At 40.3% G+C, this 17,954-nt stretch overlaps 1 protein-coding gene across 1 annotated transcript in view; it reads left to right on the top strand.

The window, feature by feature from the left end:
- grid2 (glutamate receptor, ionotropic, delta 2) overlaps positions 1–17,954 on the top strand; it is a gene marked incomplete at both ends in the record, with an annotated part of 509,482 nt that overhangs the window by 283,459 nt on the left and 208,069 nt on the right. Inside the window, one exon of the mRNA XM_083979111.1 lies at positions 9,186–9,473. Within this exon, the coding sequence (XP_083835237.1) occupies positions 9,186–9,473 (288 nt within the window). The remainder of the gene's footprint in view (positions 1–9,185; positions 9,474–17,954) is intronic.

Below are 17,954 nucleotides of genomic sequence, written 5' to 3'. Positions count from 1 at the left end.
ACCTGATGAGGGCATATGTATCAGTTTGCAAACTTGTGCATAGTGTATGCATATACACGAGTTCATTTATCAATACCAAGGGTTGGATAATGAAGCAGAATATTTTTTTTATGTAAGAATTGCTGTATGTGTTTGGCTCTGAGGAACAGGAAAACTTTTTGGGGGGGAGCTTAGAACAGAATCACTTAATACTAGTATAAAAGTAATCACGAGAGACTTGAAGGTGGTTCTGCATAAAGCAATTAAAACGCTTGTGTAAGGCACACAGAGCAGCAGTTGGCTGGTGGCATTTTTGTTCTTTCAAATAGCGGCCTGAATCACGCAGCATGTTGTTTGTTCTCATTAAAATGAATTAAGCTGTGATCTCTTCATCGTCCTTCTCAATGCAATGTATTCCGCTTAAAGTTTTCAATTAATTAATTTTGGTTAATCACTCTAACCTTCCATTACATGCATGCCAAATGCTCTCTATTGTTTTCCATTCTGTTCCCACCTCTGCCAGGGAGGGAGCAGGCACTTTCTTTCTCATTGAAGTAAATCTGATAGAGTCATGTATCATTATGGAGTTCCCCACAGTCTCTCCATTATTCATCCATCTCTCGTTCCCTCCCTCCTTTCATTGCCTTCACCCTCTTGCTCTCCTGCCCGCTGATTTGCATTTGTCTGCATCTGCCTCTACAGACCTTTATCCCTCCCTCATTTTCCGGAGCTCTTTACCGCAATACATCGATTAAATAATCTCTCTCTCCTTCAATCCTGTCTGCATTTCTACTCTCTGTCTGGAATGCACACGTCCATAACTTGCTCTCTATGGACCAAAGGAAGTCCCTTTTTAACTCATCTTATTCCTTGCTATTTCTCACTCAACTCATCCATTTATTCCCTCTCTCTTCCAAATCTCTGTACACAGCTGCAACTAAGAATGTTCCATCACTCAATATCCTGCTGTCTCAGGCACTGGGAGAGCGCCATAGTGGGAATATCTTGTCTTCGTTCCCACAGACTGTGTGTCATACTGCACACAGACACACATTCACCCAATCACATATCAAGTCATTTGTTGCCCTTGAATTATATATTTAATGAGTTAGTCAGTTACAAATAAATGAACATGCCCCCCCCACCACCATCTGACTGTGTTCATAATGAATGACTAGAGTGATTGAGGTGCAACACCCCTTGAGTGTTTTGTCAAAATCTGATAATGGAGAGATGAATAACGCAATGATTATGTGTAGTCAATTACATTATGGAAGACCATCAGCTAGGCCGTGTTCGTTTAGAGAGAAAACACCCAGTTAAGTCATACAGCCAAAACAGAAATACACTCACCCCACATGCGCACACACCTGTGCGCAATTGAATATTGAGATACCATGTGGGAGAATATGGCATCTGCCGTGTACACAGGCAGTGAAAACAGAGACACATTGAGCCATTAGCAGTGAACAACAACCAATCCATTTTCTAAATATGATTAAAGCATTGACAAATGGGTCATTACCTCAGCTGACAAAGACTGTGAGTGAGAAAGAGAGGTAACAAGTCAGTTTGTATGGACATGCCGAGTAACACAATGTGTGTGTGTATTTGTGTCTCTTTTTGGAAACACTTTGTCGACATTTTGAATCTGTTACGAGGCCAGAAATTAAAAATCTGGAAAAAGGAAATTGAAAACTGAATTGAGGGAGGGAAAAGAGATAGATCTGTCCTGGGGAAGTAATAGCAGTTAAGGCCCTGGGGCTATAAACAGAGGAGCTGTGGGTTTTCCCAGGGGACATGTTCATCTCCTTGACTTGAAAATGGATAGAGCTCGGACACAGAGATGGATATATATACGTCAGGTCTCCCTGAATGGATTGAGGGTGGATGGAGGCAGGAATACCCAAAGGGGACAAAGAAATGAGAGGGAGGATAAACTGTTGCACGGTGAGCCACTGAAGGAGATGTCAGGCCTTTTCACACCAAGTCTGATCGTAGGGCAATTTATTTTGATCTGTTTCCTTCTTTTTTGTTTGATAAAAAAAATCTGTGTAAAGCATTAAAAACATCATTTTTCTATAGCTATCATGATAGGTGGGGGTAGTGGGTAAAGAACTGAGAAATGGCACAAAATCTGCTGACAACCTGGAGAATATGGATGGTGGGTGTATGTTAGTGTCAGGAGAAAAAGACAGATGCATGATAGTGAAAGAGGGCTGGTATCAGAAAAAGGGGAAAACACAATTACATGAATGCAATGGAATTTCTACCACTTCATAGAGCACAAGAGGGGGTTGACTTTCTTTCTTTTTCTTAACGCACAATTAATACCAGATTGGGTATGAAAGACAAATGTGCATAAAACTGCTCTCTTTTTACATCAGCTTCTGGAATAAAATGATTTTTGACGTGATTTAAAAAGGCTCTTAAATGTGGAAAGGATACATGAACGGAATGGAGGGAAATGAATGGAAGCAGAGGGGATAAGAGAGAGGGATGAAATAGAATGTAAAATATGGGGGTTGTAAGTTTCCTGTGGTTAAATTGAACATAAAGATGCCAATCAAACACTGTCACAAGCAGTTTGATAAGATGCTTGCACAGTGCTGGTTTTCATCACACTTCATCATCTGAATTTATTTTGATAGTTTCAGTTAAAGTCCACTCCCCTTACTTCTAAGCAGTTTGTGCACCTGCTGTTCTCGTAGAGTCTTCAAAGCAAATGTTAAGGCAATAGGGATATGACGGGTTTTAAGTAGGCACTATAGGGAAAAATTGGATTTAACAAACAATTAGGTTGATGGATAGGTGGACTGAGTGAAGAAAAACGTGAATCAGCCCTGAATGGTCTACTGTACACACGTCTATCTCAGGAAATGCAGCTAATAATTTAGTTGAATCCAGATGGGTGGCAAAAGGTGAAGGAAGGAGAAATCAATGAGGGGTGGAGAAGAGACAAGAGCAAGGAGAGCAGTGTGGATGAGAGGTATTTATCTGTTATACTCAACAACACCTGCATTAAAACATTAAGGCATTAAAATGTTGTCTCATATCAAATAGAATGAGGAGATGGTGGAGAGGAGAATACAAAATCAAGACAAAAAGAAAGCAATAGTTAAAAAAAAAGGGAAGGAACAGAGGTGGAGTGAAAGTATAAAATTAAGAAAAAAGTGAGAGAGGGATAGCATGGGGGGGGGGGGGTGCGGGCATTCATCTGGGGAGTGTGATAACGGTAAGTGCAGTAACTGGATAAATACAGTGGTAAACGGTGCTGAATTGAGGGGCAGTTGAAGGGAATGGGGAGAGGAGGCACAGATGGAGTTACAGAGCAGACAAAAAAAAGACAGAAAAGCGGCTGGATAAAAGAGAGGATGTATACATCTCCTGGGCACAAAGGCTGGAGTTAGCAAGGAATAGATGATGTTAAATGTGACAAGATGAAGGGACCAAAGGGGTCCATTAAATGTTAATGGGAACAGGGTTGGGGATGGGTAGGCGTACCGGGGGCAGGAATAAGAACAGATTGTGTTTGCGAAAAATCATCGGTCTGGTATTTTCAGCAACAGGAAGTGCCAGCAGTCAGAGAACTTACAGTGATAAATTTCTCGAGAAACAAAGTCGAAAAGGGCATGTTATCTTTTGCTCATTCTACCTCCCTGACCACATTAATTCAAGCGCTAATTCCCGCAAGGAGTGTATATCAGCAAACCAGCGCTCCACACTAACACACAGACAGACAGACATATATACACACACACAGAGGCATATATAGAGCAGAGCACATTTTCAGCCTGCCAGCTGTGTGAGTAAGCATCTCTCTCTGCCACTCAGTGTTTAGCCGTGTATGGCACAGTGCATGGCAGCAGTTTGGAGCTGTGGATCTGGAACAATACATGAAACAATACGCAGACACAAGTAGGTCATCCACACACAGAAACACACACACACACACACTTGCATACTAGACATGAAGATACACTCTCGACTGTGATAGAGCTCTGGGCGCTGGCTTGGTCTTCCTTTTGCTCTGTCAGTGAATTACTGAGGAAGCCAAACACTTGATTATGATTACATACTCATCTTACAGCCAACAGATAGGCTCTGTCTTTTATTCAGCTTATTGCTTTACATAATTGAGTATTTCTCTCATGTTGAAAGCAAATGGAGTTGCCTTTGTTCCTGTCAGCTAACCCATAACCCTAAACAAAAACACAAACATGTGTAGATGATATGAACCTTGTCTCACCACAGCCCCACCTGCCACCTGGCCATTGCGAACAGCTGTGGTTGCTATGAGACTGCCTCTTAAGACAGTTACACAAAGTGTTACTATGTGCCACTACCAATATTTATATACGGTTTCAATATATCTACTGTATCTTTATTTATACTGCCATACTCCGTTTTGGCTAGTGTTGGCTCAGTGGTTGTTGAAGTGGATAAGTAGTGAACTTTGAAATATGCAAACTATAGGATGTTCATTGTGTTTTTAACTCTTTGTAAAGCCATGTTCCAAGAGTTTATGTGCCTCTTATAGTTTCTAACTTATTCAATATTCTAAAACTGCAGGTCTACACACACAGATATTGATTTTGCTTGCTTTCCGCCCTTGTCTCTTTCGTCTCGCCTTCCATCCTCAGTCACTGGGCCACAGGAACAGGATGACTATGTATCAGAGTGATGAAGTGTACGGTTTGTGCGAGTGTGTGGTAGAGAGACACAGATAGAGAGAAGAATCAGTCACACCTGGGTGCAGGTGAAGTGCTTGCAGTCCATTTGTTCTGACAGACCCAGAAGCTGAGAGAGTGAGAGGAAGAGAAAGAGAAAGAGAGAGCTTAATAACATGCTCTGTTGCAGACAACACGTGTACAATCCACACTGACATACAGAACATGAATCAAAAATGTCAGCATATGAACCAGAGCTTTGTGAGGCAGCGGTTCAATAAACTTTGAATATAAGAAAAACCCCAAGAAGCACTTGATATATCTAATTTTGCAAGGATCAATCTGGCATTTAATTCAGAATGTGGATAAAACAGAAGTCGCGCACAAAGTCTGACTAAGAGATGGACTCCCACACAGGTGTGATGCATCCCAGCTAAAACAAATAAGTATATAAATACAGCACTGATGAATTAGCAAAGTAGATAGGCCCTACAGTAATCCCTGTGGTTGACAGTCCAAACTCTTGGATGTGTACATGTCTGTCCGTATGACTGACATGTACATGCTTCAAATAAACACCTCTACACAACTGCTTGACAGGGAGCTGCTTTAGCGAGATTGATCCCAGAATGATTTATCATGCGTCAGAACGCTGCTTGTGTACAAGAGGGGTGCATGTGTGTACTGCATGTGTGTGTGTTCTGGTGTGTGGGTTGGCCAAGATAGTAGTGGTAGTGGTGGTGGTGGTGGTGTGAGTATGGTTTAGTGGGTGTTTATGGTTCAGAATGATGAAGTTGAAAGGTGAAAAATTCCAAATGGCTGCATTTTGTATTCGTTTGCACTCCTACACCTCTCTCTCCCTTTCTCGCTCTCTCTCTGTCTCTCTCTCTCTCTCTCTCTGAAATGGAAAACCTTTCTTTGTGCACGCAAAGTGCAGCCATTGTACACAGTAATAGCCAGGTAGCCTATAACGTTGTACCTCTGTGCAGCTTAACATTCAGCTCATGCTTAATCACTCAGACATGACTTTAAAATATATATATATTCCTATACTCCTAAACCTCTCATACCATCAGCAAGGTGTGTTTTTGTTAGGACCTGTTAAACTCTTTAAAGTGACTACACAAACATCTTACTGCACCAGCATGTCTAGCTCTTTTTCACTCTCCTTTAACTGTTGCCTACTTCAGAGTGATGTAAAATTGGGCTGGGTTAACGCAACGGGCCCTTTAAGTCATTAGCAAAGAGTATTAATGAGCCTAGTGCTTAGGAAGCCCCCTGCAGACTCAAGAGTGTGTGATGTAGAGAGGATGAGGGCACTAATTCTCCAAAGTGCCCTAATAAATAGAGGATTAGCAAAGACTTCCATTAGCCAAAGCCTTGATGATGCTAAGCTAATGCGCTATACTGTAGCTAGACTACAGCAAGGCAGCTAAAGCGTTAGTTAGCATGACCGCTTTAAAAGGGATGTGAAATCTGAATAATGTAGCTTATCATACACGACTGGCTAATGCAGCTCAAATATTCAGAGAAATGCAGACTCACACACTCAGGCATAAAATGCACTCACACCTAATGCATGCATAAATAAATCCACAGGTGTAGCCTACCTTCCCACACACACCCGCAGGCATGCGTACGCTTAAACACTGAGGTGATAGTAGATAGAAGATAAATCCAGGGCTCATAGAATAATGGCCGTGACTAAGCAGTACACTGAGACTTAGTGAAGTTTAATCATATATTGTTATACTTCAATTAATTTCTCAAAATGTGGACTTGCACAATGGGCAGTGAGATTGAAACAGCTTGAGCTTCATTAATCATCTACATCAGTGCATGAGGAAGTGGTTGCCTGAAATAACATTTTAGCCATTGCTAAAGAGGGAAATCATTCCTAACAAACTATTGCCAGTTAATTACATAATGGGTTTTGTTCATAATATTCAACAGCTATTGCCTCAAAATTAGAATTATGTCACTGAACTGCTTAAAAACTTGAGTGACTACTGCAACCAATTTACTCTATAAGTGCTGCCCTATTTTAGTGGACCAGCTTCAGAATATCTTTAATCTTGTGTGTTGAGCTTTTTGTGTGCATGTGTGTCTATATGTATTTTTTAAGACAACTGTCACATGAGATTAGTTTCTAGTCAACTTGTACAGCTCAAAAGTAATGTATCCAAAGTAAATATGTGATATTTGAACAATGCAGTTAAAACAACAAAAGCAGTGAGGCAGGCTTCACATTGTGCATCATTAACACACAGACAGACTCTTGGGTTTGTCGCGATTTAAGGGTTGAGCCTTGCAAATCACTTTGAAATCCAACTCATCATGTTTTTGTGAAAAACCAGTTGACATGGAAGACAATGTCATTCTGCATAGCTTTTATGTTCTTTCGCTCCCTCCTTCTCTTCCTCGCTGTGTCTCTCTGTGTTTGACACACACATGCCCACATACAATGTTTTATTCTTCTTTTCTAAGCACTATGAATCTCCTCAGGCTTTTCTTTCTTGGAAACTTTCTTTCTTTGGCTTTATTTCTGCAGTGTCAACAGATTACTCTGTGAGGCATTATACAGGCTGCCTGTGTGTGTTTTATATTGGGCTTTTCTTGCCACTGTACATTGTCATTGCACCATTTCTCTCTCTCTCTGTGTGTGTGTGTGTGTGTGTGTGTGTGTGTGTGTGTGTGTGTGTTGTATTCACTATACTGTCTTTAAACGTATTTCTCCCGCAGCTTTTGTGTGACAGAGTTTTTAGTCTGCTAGAAGTGAAATAAAACACCTAAGTCTGGTGCTTAGTACACAGTGAAGGATATGGTGATGAGCAACATGGGAGCAGAAGTGAGGGATGAAATGAGGATCAGGATGGATGAGGGATGGAAAATGAGGGCAAGGACATAAGGGCAAAATTGCAAGGTAGCCATGTGGGTAAATGCATCGGCATTGTGGGAGGCAATGATGTGTGCAAAAAATAAAGGAATAAAGAGGTGATGAATCAAAAAATGGCTGGAGAAAGAGGATAGATGGATGTTTGTGTTGCCATGAGGGTAAACAAGAGTTGAGGAAGAAAATGCCTGGTGAGTTAAGATGGTCAGTAAAATATTGGTGGGTGGAATGGGAAAGACGTTGAAGAAGGGATGCTGGAAAGGAGGTGGAAAGGCCAGGCAGATGACTGCAAACTGAGGACAGTGTACAACATTTTGTGGCGCTGTAAGGCAACTAAAATGAAAATCACTGCAAGACTGCGGCTCTGAAATAATTAGGGCTGAAAGGTAAGCACTCAGAGGGGCTGTTTTGGACAAGAAGGGAGATAACAGGGGAGTGAGTTGAGAGGGTAGGAGGTAGAGGTGTTTTTGACAGCACTAGAGGCCTGGCAAGGATGAAAAGTGGAAGAGAGGAAAAGGAGGTGAAATAGGCACAGATTGTGTTTCAGAGCTGGGTAGCATTTAGGCAGCAGAGCACAGACAACTGGGGGAATGTGGATAGTCTCTTGCAAGAAGGGAATATTTTACAATAGAGTTTTATGTACGACTTTTAATACACATCTTTATAGAAGCATACTTTAATGATCCTCTATACAAAACTTCTTCATAGTGCATTGTCATGAAATAGCCTGGAGGTCAATTAATATTGTGACTGGAACACTTCAGGCGTAAGGTTCGACTTAACTTTGATTCAGTAGCCAGAATGGTGCTTGCTGTCAGCAGATGGTTGCTTTTGTAAGTATGGAAAACTGGAAATAGGGGTTACAGGGTGGATGAGCAGGCACATCAGTCATTGTGCTCTGACTGGAATGTAATGTTAGATGGTGAAAAAAAAAACATGTGTTCCACACCAAGCATCATAGTGATTCAGACATCTCATAATATATAGCCTAAGTCCTGTGCGTCGATAAAAAATATGTAGTGTTGTTATTCTGACCTGTGTCTCTATTTTCATATATACTTTCAGCATGTCACCATTCATTGACGATGTGACTGACATTTAGAATTGACAGTAAGAATATTTTCGAGGCTCGTAGAGGGTTGTCTGCATTTCATGACGTGAGTGAGTAGTGCAGAAGCAAGTGTGCTTTTGTGTTATAGTTGGTTTTAACTTGTAGGACACAGTATGCTCTGTCTTTGCTGTCATATCTGTGTGTGTATACCTCTGTATCCATTTCCATCCCTCTCTATTTCTAGTTACCACAGAGCAGGTTGTGTATGACTCTAACCTCTTCAGTTCTCAAAATAACTATGCAATGCATGTGGAAACAAGCAAACAATTTCCCTGCCTCTTCCAGTTTGTGCTGCAGTGTGGTGACCCGTGGAATAAGAATTATTTTCCTTGCTGCACTCTCAACACAAATAATTACTGGGATCAAAGATATGACTTGGTATAGCATTTTTTTTTTTTTTTTTTTTTTTTTTTAGCCTCCGTGCTTCCTGGTGCAAAATGAGTCGTAGCATCTCTGCCTCTCTGTGCTGTGAAAAATAAAAATTACTCTTCTCTTTTCCCCCTTCCAATTCCTTCTTTTCCTCTCCATCCAGCCTGTGAGCTGATGAACCGTGGTATCCTGGCCCTGGTCAGCTCCATTGGCTGCATGTCGGCAGGCAGCCTTCAGACTCTGGCCGATGCAATGCACATCCCCCACCTCTTTATCCAGCGTTCTCCGGCAGGAACACCCCGCTCCACCTGCCAGAGCACCAGTCGTGTCCCTGGAACAGATGACTACACCTTAATGGTCCGCCCACCTGTCTATCTCAATGAGGTCATCATGCAAGTGGTGTCTGAATACAGCTGGCAGAAGTTCATCCTCTTCTATGACTCTGATTTTGGTAAGGGTATCTATCTAACTCACTTGAGCTAACATCTCAAGTAGTCTAATCTATGAAACTGGTGTTTTTGAATTTTGAATGTATCTCATGTAACAGTATCCATAGTTTCCCAGCATGATAGGACATTAGAGAGGTAAAGGATGTATAGTTAAGTCAAAAACCTTGCTCTCTCCCTGCTTCCTGTCTTTGGGAAGAAAAGAAAAAAAATAGGTTTAGGGAAAAAAAAAAAAAAAAATATATATATATATATATATATATATATATATATATATATATATATATATATATATATATATATATATATATATATATGCATGTATTATACATGCTTTCATGTGTATTTTTCTACATCTTTATGCTAGTGACAGGTCAGTCTGCCTCCATTTGCGTACTCCATCTCATTTTACCCTCCTTCAGTTTCTCTCTTTGTCTCCTACTGTAGCCCTCTCTCTTTCCAGTCCATTAAGTCTAACATTAGAGGAGAAACACTTTATGCCCCTTTTATAAAGTGCCACTTTGTTTCTTCAATCTCTTCGCTTTCTTCCACAGAAATATTGTTCTGCTGTTTCCATGTGTACACACAGGTACACATGTGTTACAGTATCAATCAATCAATTTGTTTATTTCGGGCATGTCAATTTAAATCATCATCATCACACTTCATCTTAGTTCAAGTAATACAATACACATGGCCGAAAGGGAAAGCGGGAGAAGCAAAAGCTTATCTAGTCCCGCCCCCATTACCCACAGAATTAAATCTTTTTTATAATCAGATCATATCATAATCTTTTTCTTTTGTTTTTGCTTTTTTACATTTTGATATAACATTCTTTTACTTATGACATTTGACATAACATGTTACAGCAGTAGGTAGTGTGCAGATCATATCATAATATTTTCGTTTGTTTTTTCTTTTTTACATTTTGATATAGCATTCTTTTACTTATGACATTTTGACATCTTTTACTTATGACAGTAATGTGTTGTCTGTATACATTCAGGACCTACGTATCATTTCTGACTGTAATCTACAACACATTAGCATCATCCTATCTTATATCATATCTTATTCCTTCTCTTTGTTGGAAACTCTGGTTCATACTACTCCCTCAAATGCCCTGTTGATACCATTACACTGTCAAGAGCCGGTACTGGTCAGGTTTTCATTTCACCTCCCTGGATTGACTTCCTGTCATATTACTATGATGTCTTTGCCACTTTTTCCCTCCTAGCACCACCTTCTTAATTTTGACACTGTCATATTTAAAGATAAGTTCACTTTCAGTCACACAGAGGAGTACACTGCTGCTATTACTATCAGTGAGTGATGTCAAAACAGGTATGTAATGGAAACACCAGCTGTGATGGTGAGTGGACAGATATAACACACCTGAAAGCACATACTGTAGGGAGCAGTGTAATAGCTTTCTGTCTTTGGTGACGAGTCTTGATTTACCCCTTATAGCCATAATGTGGCTCCATTTCACTCACTGAAGTTAATGAACACAATTAATGTGTTGTATTCATCGATTTCCAAAGTGATCGCTGCAGTGGAATTGTTTAGAAGTGGATCTTATAGGCTTACCCTCAAATCATCCTCAAAGCATTACAGTACATCACTTTATCACTCTATTGAATATGTCATATGAGAGTGTAATCCAACTATAAGCTTTACCACAGTTCATATTAGATTAATATTGGCTAATGTGCCCCATTTGGAAATGCTAGTCCCACATTGCAGACACCCTTAATAATAGATTTTTTACATATGGCTATATAACCTGCTTGTAGAATTCATTATTAAGAAACAGTTGACTGCAGAATCTTTTGATGTCTTTTTCAGGGCACAGTGCACACTGAGATTAGCAGAAACAAATGTTGAGTCGCAGCACACCATGAGATCACCCTCTTAAAGGTTGCATTGCAATTACCAACAAATCCAGCCATGCCTGTTGGGAGAAGGCTTTTATTCTAACCTTATCCTGACCCTAGACTGAAAGCAGGACCACCATTTTCTGCCTAGATAAGACAATCCTCAATCAACTAGTTTAAATCCAAATTTCTCCCCAAATGTGCCATAGTTCACACATATATTTACAAATAGACCCCTCCCCCCCACGCACAAACACACACACATACACGTTTGCCCGACCACAAAAACACACATGTTCCTAACCCCCACTTAAATCCCTCTTTCCCCTCTTTGCTCTGTGACCACTGATTCAGCACATGGTTCCTCTGGGTTTTGGCAGAGCTGTTCTCTCAGCTAAAGAAAGCCCTTTAAAGATATCGCCGTTTTTCCCTAATGGCCTTACCCCATGTTCAAGGAGAGATGGGAGGGAGAGAGAGAGAGAGAGAGAGAGAGAGAGAGAGAGAGAGAGAGAGAGAGAGAGAGAGAGAGAGAGAGAGAGAGAGAGAGAGAGAGAGAGAGAGAGAGAGAGAGAGAGAGAGAGAGAGAGAGAGAGAGAGAGAGAGAGAGAGAGAGAGAGAGAGAGAGAGAGAGAGCAAGAAAGCAAGAAAGCACGGCAGGCAGAGAGACAGAGATGGCCTTTTAAGATGATAGTAATGTTCCCAAAAGGCCTCGCCTCTGTACAAGGAGAGTTCTTTAGAGAACAGACAGCTGAGTGTGTCCTCTTAAATGAAGCTACGGTGCAACTGTCCCAATCCCTATTTTCAGCTCTACTGGTGCGTTCCGGACACTGAGAACACATGTTTTCTCTCTATTATCTCCCTCTCTCTTTCCTCTCATAGTTTATCTCTGCCTCCCCCTCCATCTTTTTTTTTGTCTGTCTTACTTTTTCTGATGGCATCTCTGTTTGTGCTTTCACTCCCTTTTAATCCTACCTCTAGTAGTGTATTCACACTGTAAATCCTGATTTATATTGGAAACATGATTGACAAGTTACCTGCAGAGCGACCTTGCCCATAATCCAGTCACAGTAACACTGGCCTTGTTGAGCAAATGTGAGAAGTACCACTTAGTGGTAATAACACTGTTGACATTAAGATGATTTGTTTTGTTTTGCTTTTAGCCAATGACAAGAGGGGCCTGAGGCACACTATTAAAAGGTTATAGCTGAATGAAAGAGCTGTTTTAAAGTGTGATGCTTGTTAGTAGGTTGCCACTCTTTTATTAGCAGAAAATAAGAAAAGTGCTTTAACTTTGGACAGATATGCTTTACTCAATAAAAATGAAAGTAACAATGATAAAAAGCCTTAAACCTTATCAATATATCACCAAAAGGTGAAGATCAATGCTGTAGTCAAATCACTAAACCTAGAGACTCACAGTCAAGTCTGAATAGGAGTCTGTGTCAAAGCGGAGCCACCAAGGTGCAATCCGAGCAGAGTGCATGAGGTCTGGTCTGAGTCATCCGGGTTGAGTTGTTCCAAGATGGGCTCTAGGGCTTCACTCTGGCAAAAAGACCTGACACACAAATTAAAGTTCTACATTAAACACAAATGACACAGCTGTCACAATTTCATAGGGAGTTTATTTACTGTGATTGATGCAATTGCCAAACAAATGAACCCACAAGCATGTGCAGTCATGCATTAAAACTACCAATATAATTAGAATCCTTGTCTCCAACTAACATGTCTGAATCCAGTCAAAACTCAAGTCCAAGTAAAGTCACTTGAGTATTACAGGTTTATATTGGCTATTCGTAACATTAGGGACGGTCGGGGTTAGGACTAGATGCATTCGCTTCACAAAGCTGAAACGTGTCACACATTGGCTTTGGTGGGTCAAAGGGGCAACTCTCTAAAATGCCAAATGAGTTTCCCATTACCTGCACACTGAGTGTATGATTGTAATCTGTCCTTATAAATATTTTAGCAGGTGTTTTTGAATTAAATATGATATCGTTAGAGCAAATTTGTGCCTACCTCACAAGGATAACATTTATACCAGACTCAGTTTGTCATAATGCAGTGATGCTGCGGTGTCTTGGGTCTGTGCCATGTGCTAAAAGTATTTTGAGTCGGGGCTCTGGTTCTAACCCATGTCCATGGTCTTTGAACATGGCTCTCTCACCTTGCATGCTGCAAAATGAAGCATATTGATTGTGAATTTAAAACTGCTCAACTGAAAATGGCAACCACTGTGACTCGATTTAAAAGAGTAACACATAGAAAGAAGAGTCTGTCCCACATTGTGTCTATTGGCAATGCACTGAGGAGTTTCACATCACAGTGTTGCATCTGCCCCTTTGTAGAGCTGAACAAAGAAAAATACTTGACAGGGCAGGTCAGGGAAGGTATTTAATGAGCAGAGAAAAGGTGAGAAAATGAAAGTGGGAAAAAAAAGAAACAGAGAAAGAAAAGGGGCTGTTGGTAGAAAGGCTTTGGTCACAGGACAAAATATAATAAGTATTATGTTGTTCAAGGATACAGGATCTGATTTTATCTTAAATGGATTAAATGTAGACCTTTACAGTAAAGACACTGACAACATTTTTTTTTATTTCAAATGTGAAGGTTTCACTCAGGAGGTAAAACCCCACTGTCAGTTTGATCCTGTTTCATATAGTAACACATAAAACAGAGACTAAGAACATGAGGGTAGGGGGAGGTTAGTTAGCTTCTTCTGTTTTTCTTTTTGAAACACTTTGACTTCCAGTGAATTAAGAAATACTTAATTGTCGATGGAGATCAGTAATTATTTTTAAATTTTCCTTGAAAATCATCCTTAGTTTACTTATTTAACACATTGGACTACACCCACTTTTTTGACAGGTGCGACAGTTGTCATACACTCTGGTCAGTTTAAGCACCGAAAATGTATAACTTTACTGTATTTACTGTGAAGTTGCCATGTACAGACTTTATTGTACGCACAGCCAGTACTGTGGGAGGATATGACTCAGAGGACTAGTGACACAAAAGGCACAGAGAACTTGTGGTGGCATACTGAACAGGGGGGTGGGGGGGGGGGATTAATGAGGCAAACATCTGCAAATCTATACAGCCTTTACATGGCTGTTTGCCTAGACCTTACCTGGAAGTGATGAGCTGCCACATTTGACTCATATCTGAATTGCAAGGGACAAAATTGAGTGAGGGAGGAATAAAAGTGAGGGGAGAGCATGACGAAACTGACGAGCATGAAGTTGTTTATAGAGACAGGGGAAAGAGAACACAGAGTGATGAGAGATGAATGTTTAGATGGATATCTTTTTGAACGGCAGTGAAGCCCAGAGACGCCACAGGGGGGGAAGACTGGTGGGAGGTGAAAGAGGAGGTGAAAAATACATAAAAGCTATGCCAAGCGAGACGTGGGAAAGTTGATGATAAAGGCAGATTCAGAGGAATGGAGGCAAACAGGTACACTCATGAGCCAAACACCAAAGATCTACAAGCTTTATACACGGAGGTCATGTCTAGCTTTGTCTCCTCCAGAGTAAAATCGTTCAGAGAGCAAAAGAGAAAACGAGATAAAAGAGATTGGGAATATATAAGGGAAAAACAGAAATAGTAAAGCAGAAAGGGGATAGTGACAGAGATCTACAGGCATAGTAGATCAGGTAGGGCAGAGTAAAAGCCAGCCAGGAAAGCAGATAAACACAAAAACAACTAAGAAAAAAAACAATGTGTTAAACCTTTTACAGAATGTTGTGCCCAGAAAGAAGTAGTTTTCATCCTTAGAGGACACGGAGGTGAAATGTCCCAAGCAGTTGGAGAGCAAAGCAACAATAACAGTCTAAATGTACGGCAGCCTGCTTATTAGACATTTTATAACCCAAAAGTTTTTTCCCAGACAACCCGATTTGTTTGGTCATTTTGGTAGAGTTGGAATTGGTGGTGAGCATACAGAGAGGGCAACAACCAAAGGAAAGGAATGAAGGAGGCTGTGCTGTATCTACCATTTATCCAGTACATAAAGCAGACAGGATTTTCTCCATAAATTCTCAAAAAACAAAGTTGAGCTAAACTGCAGTGGCCATTTAAATTGGAACTCTGTCCAGATTAAATGTAACACACTTCAGTCTTACCTCAAACCCAGGTCTTTTCTGCTTGTGATTTACAGTTTTATTTAGCTACATACTGTTGTATTTTCCTGCATATATTAGTAGAAAGAAAAATATAGCATTGTTTTTTAACAAAACCAGACAATACATGTAAATGGTCAATAAATGCACACATTTGTTTACATTCAAAGGGGAATTTCATGCTTTTTAGATGTGGACATTGGTACAGTACAGCCCAAAAAAAGGCAGAGATTTGCCTCTGGCAACAGAGTCGGAACACAACACAACCATATCCAGCGGTCACCAGGGGTTAGACTCTCAGAGCACTTGTTTTGGAAGAAAATGCGCTTGCATCTAAAATCCCTTACACCAACCGAGTACTGATTATCATCAAATAATATGTGCAGTTTAGACAATGTCAAAGCAGCTCAAGGCATGGGAATGTCAAGATCAAAATAGGCTATAAAAATGGAAGAAAACAAGGAAGATGAGGAAAGTGAAGAGAAGTTTGACACAGGACATGAAAAGCAGAAAAGAGAATATATAGGGTGTGAGGGGGATTAAAAGTTAGAGAAGATTTGTGGAGATAGGGTAGGTGATGCACGCCTAAAAGGTGCCAAGCCTTTTATAGAGTGTTGGTTTTTTACAAGTGTTAGTTAAGCTCTCTGTGGGGACTCTGGGAATGTGAAGCCTGGGGCTTTGAAAAAAAAAGAGTGAAAAAGAAGGAGGAAAATAAAGCAAGAGTGGTGGACGGAGATAGGCACTTAGATCTAAAGGAATAGATGATTTACAGACTAGTAGGCAGCCGGGAGGAGTACTGATGCTTTAGGGCTTAAAGCATTTTATTTTCAATATGGACGTAAATTTCCCCAAATTTAGGTTTAGGTTCCGAGGGTTGGGTACTTGAACATTTTCAGCCACAACTTTAACTGAGATATGAATTCTCTAGGCCTAGGCTTATGAGAAACAGGCCCATGGTCCATTTTGAGGCACAATCCATGTTTTAAGAACCACTGCCTTTGAGCCATACAACAGTGAAATGCCTGGGGCAGGGATAAGGATAGCCAGAAGTAAATGCTGAGGGGAAAGACAAAGCAAAGAGATAAGGATGTTGGCCTAACAGCAGAGCAGAATGGGTTGGAGATAGCATAAGGGAGAGTTGCAAAAAATTATATTTCTTTCTCCTTTCCATAACGCCCTCCTGAAAGTTAAATTTAGTTGCAACTATGGTTCCTTCTTTTTTTAATGATTGAACAGGGTCATTAAAATCCTAAGTCTTTGAACGTTGTGTTTGGGGGTCTTACAAGAACTGCAAGAATATTTTAACTTTAGATAACCATGCCTCCACAATGTGAAAATCAATACTTATATAAAACACTAGAATTTACTACCATCTTTTGCATTACATTTTTGCTGCTAACCAATTTGGTCTCAACTCATCATGCTCGTTCTAAGGTGATAGAAAAGTGATGCAATGTCACACCTCCCCCATCCCACTGCTCCCCCATCTTGCCTTACCAACTGAACAAAACTAATTAATATCAGCATGGGTTCCATTGTAGCAAAATACTTGCTTTATGATATGGACAATTGGCAATCCAGGATGGATGGATGGATGGATCTAAATTCACTACCAGTTAAGCTTGGCTATTCCCTAGTGTCATTCTATCAAAAGTAACAAGCCCAGGCTATGAATGCCTCAGATAGGGAGAGGAAGGTTGAAAAAAAGCAGGAAGGAAAATGCATGAAATCATAGAGTCGGATGCAACTGCGTTCAGTCCTAAAGTTTGGTATTTTTTTTATTATTTTGAAGATGGGAAATATTTGCAAGTCAAGCAGAGGTAGTGGAAGAGGGAGAACAGGGAGGCTCTGACAGACAACCAAGGAGTTACATAGTTTGAACCTCATTTGCAGATGTTTGATGTTCACTCTTTCTCCACACACAGGAATCAGGTCTAGTATCAGTTGTGTTAACACCTTCTTTTTGACTCTTGGTCCATTTCAATTCTTGACAGTGTCATCAATATTTTATCCTCATATTTATGTAGACTCCATCAACCCATAGTTTTCTATGTAGAAGGTAAGTAATTACAGAAAGACCCGTTTGTTGTCTTGATCAGACAATTTTTACTTTGTGTCTTTGGCAATTATTCTTTTAAGCAGTAATAATGAAATCACTTATCTGACAAATTGAAAAAAAAATGTTTACTGCTAATAAAGCAAAGTAACAAGAAAAAGAAATACCATTTGCATGAGCTCAAACTACTTGATTAAGATAAAGAAAAGATCATGTTTGGGCTCAGGAAATAAGTGCTGATTGTTGTTGTGATCTGAAAAAAAGTATTTTGTGTCATATTGTCAGACAGAACACATGACAAAGTGCTTGAGAGTGGTATAACAGCTTGAATTTCACACACTCAAAATGAGATTCAGCCCAAGAACAGGAAGCAAACTGGGGACACAGGTTGGTTTCAAATGGAAAGCTAAGGGACGAGAGAGGGATGAGGGG

Source organism: Trachurus trachurus, assembly GCF_905171665.1.
Source record: "Trachurus trachurus genome assembly, chromosome: 9".
NCBI classification, from domain to species: domain Eukaryota; kingdom Metazoa; phylum Chordata; class Actinopteri; order Carangiformes; family Carangidae; genus Trachurus; species Trachurus trachurus.
Note: the sequence above shows the minus strand (reverse complement) of the source record. Positions and strands in the feature narration are given on the sequence as shown.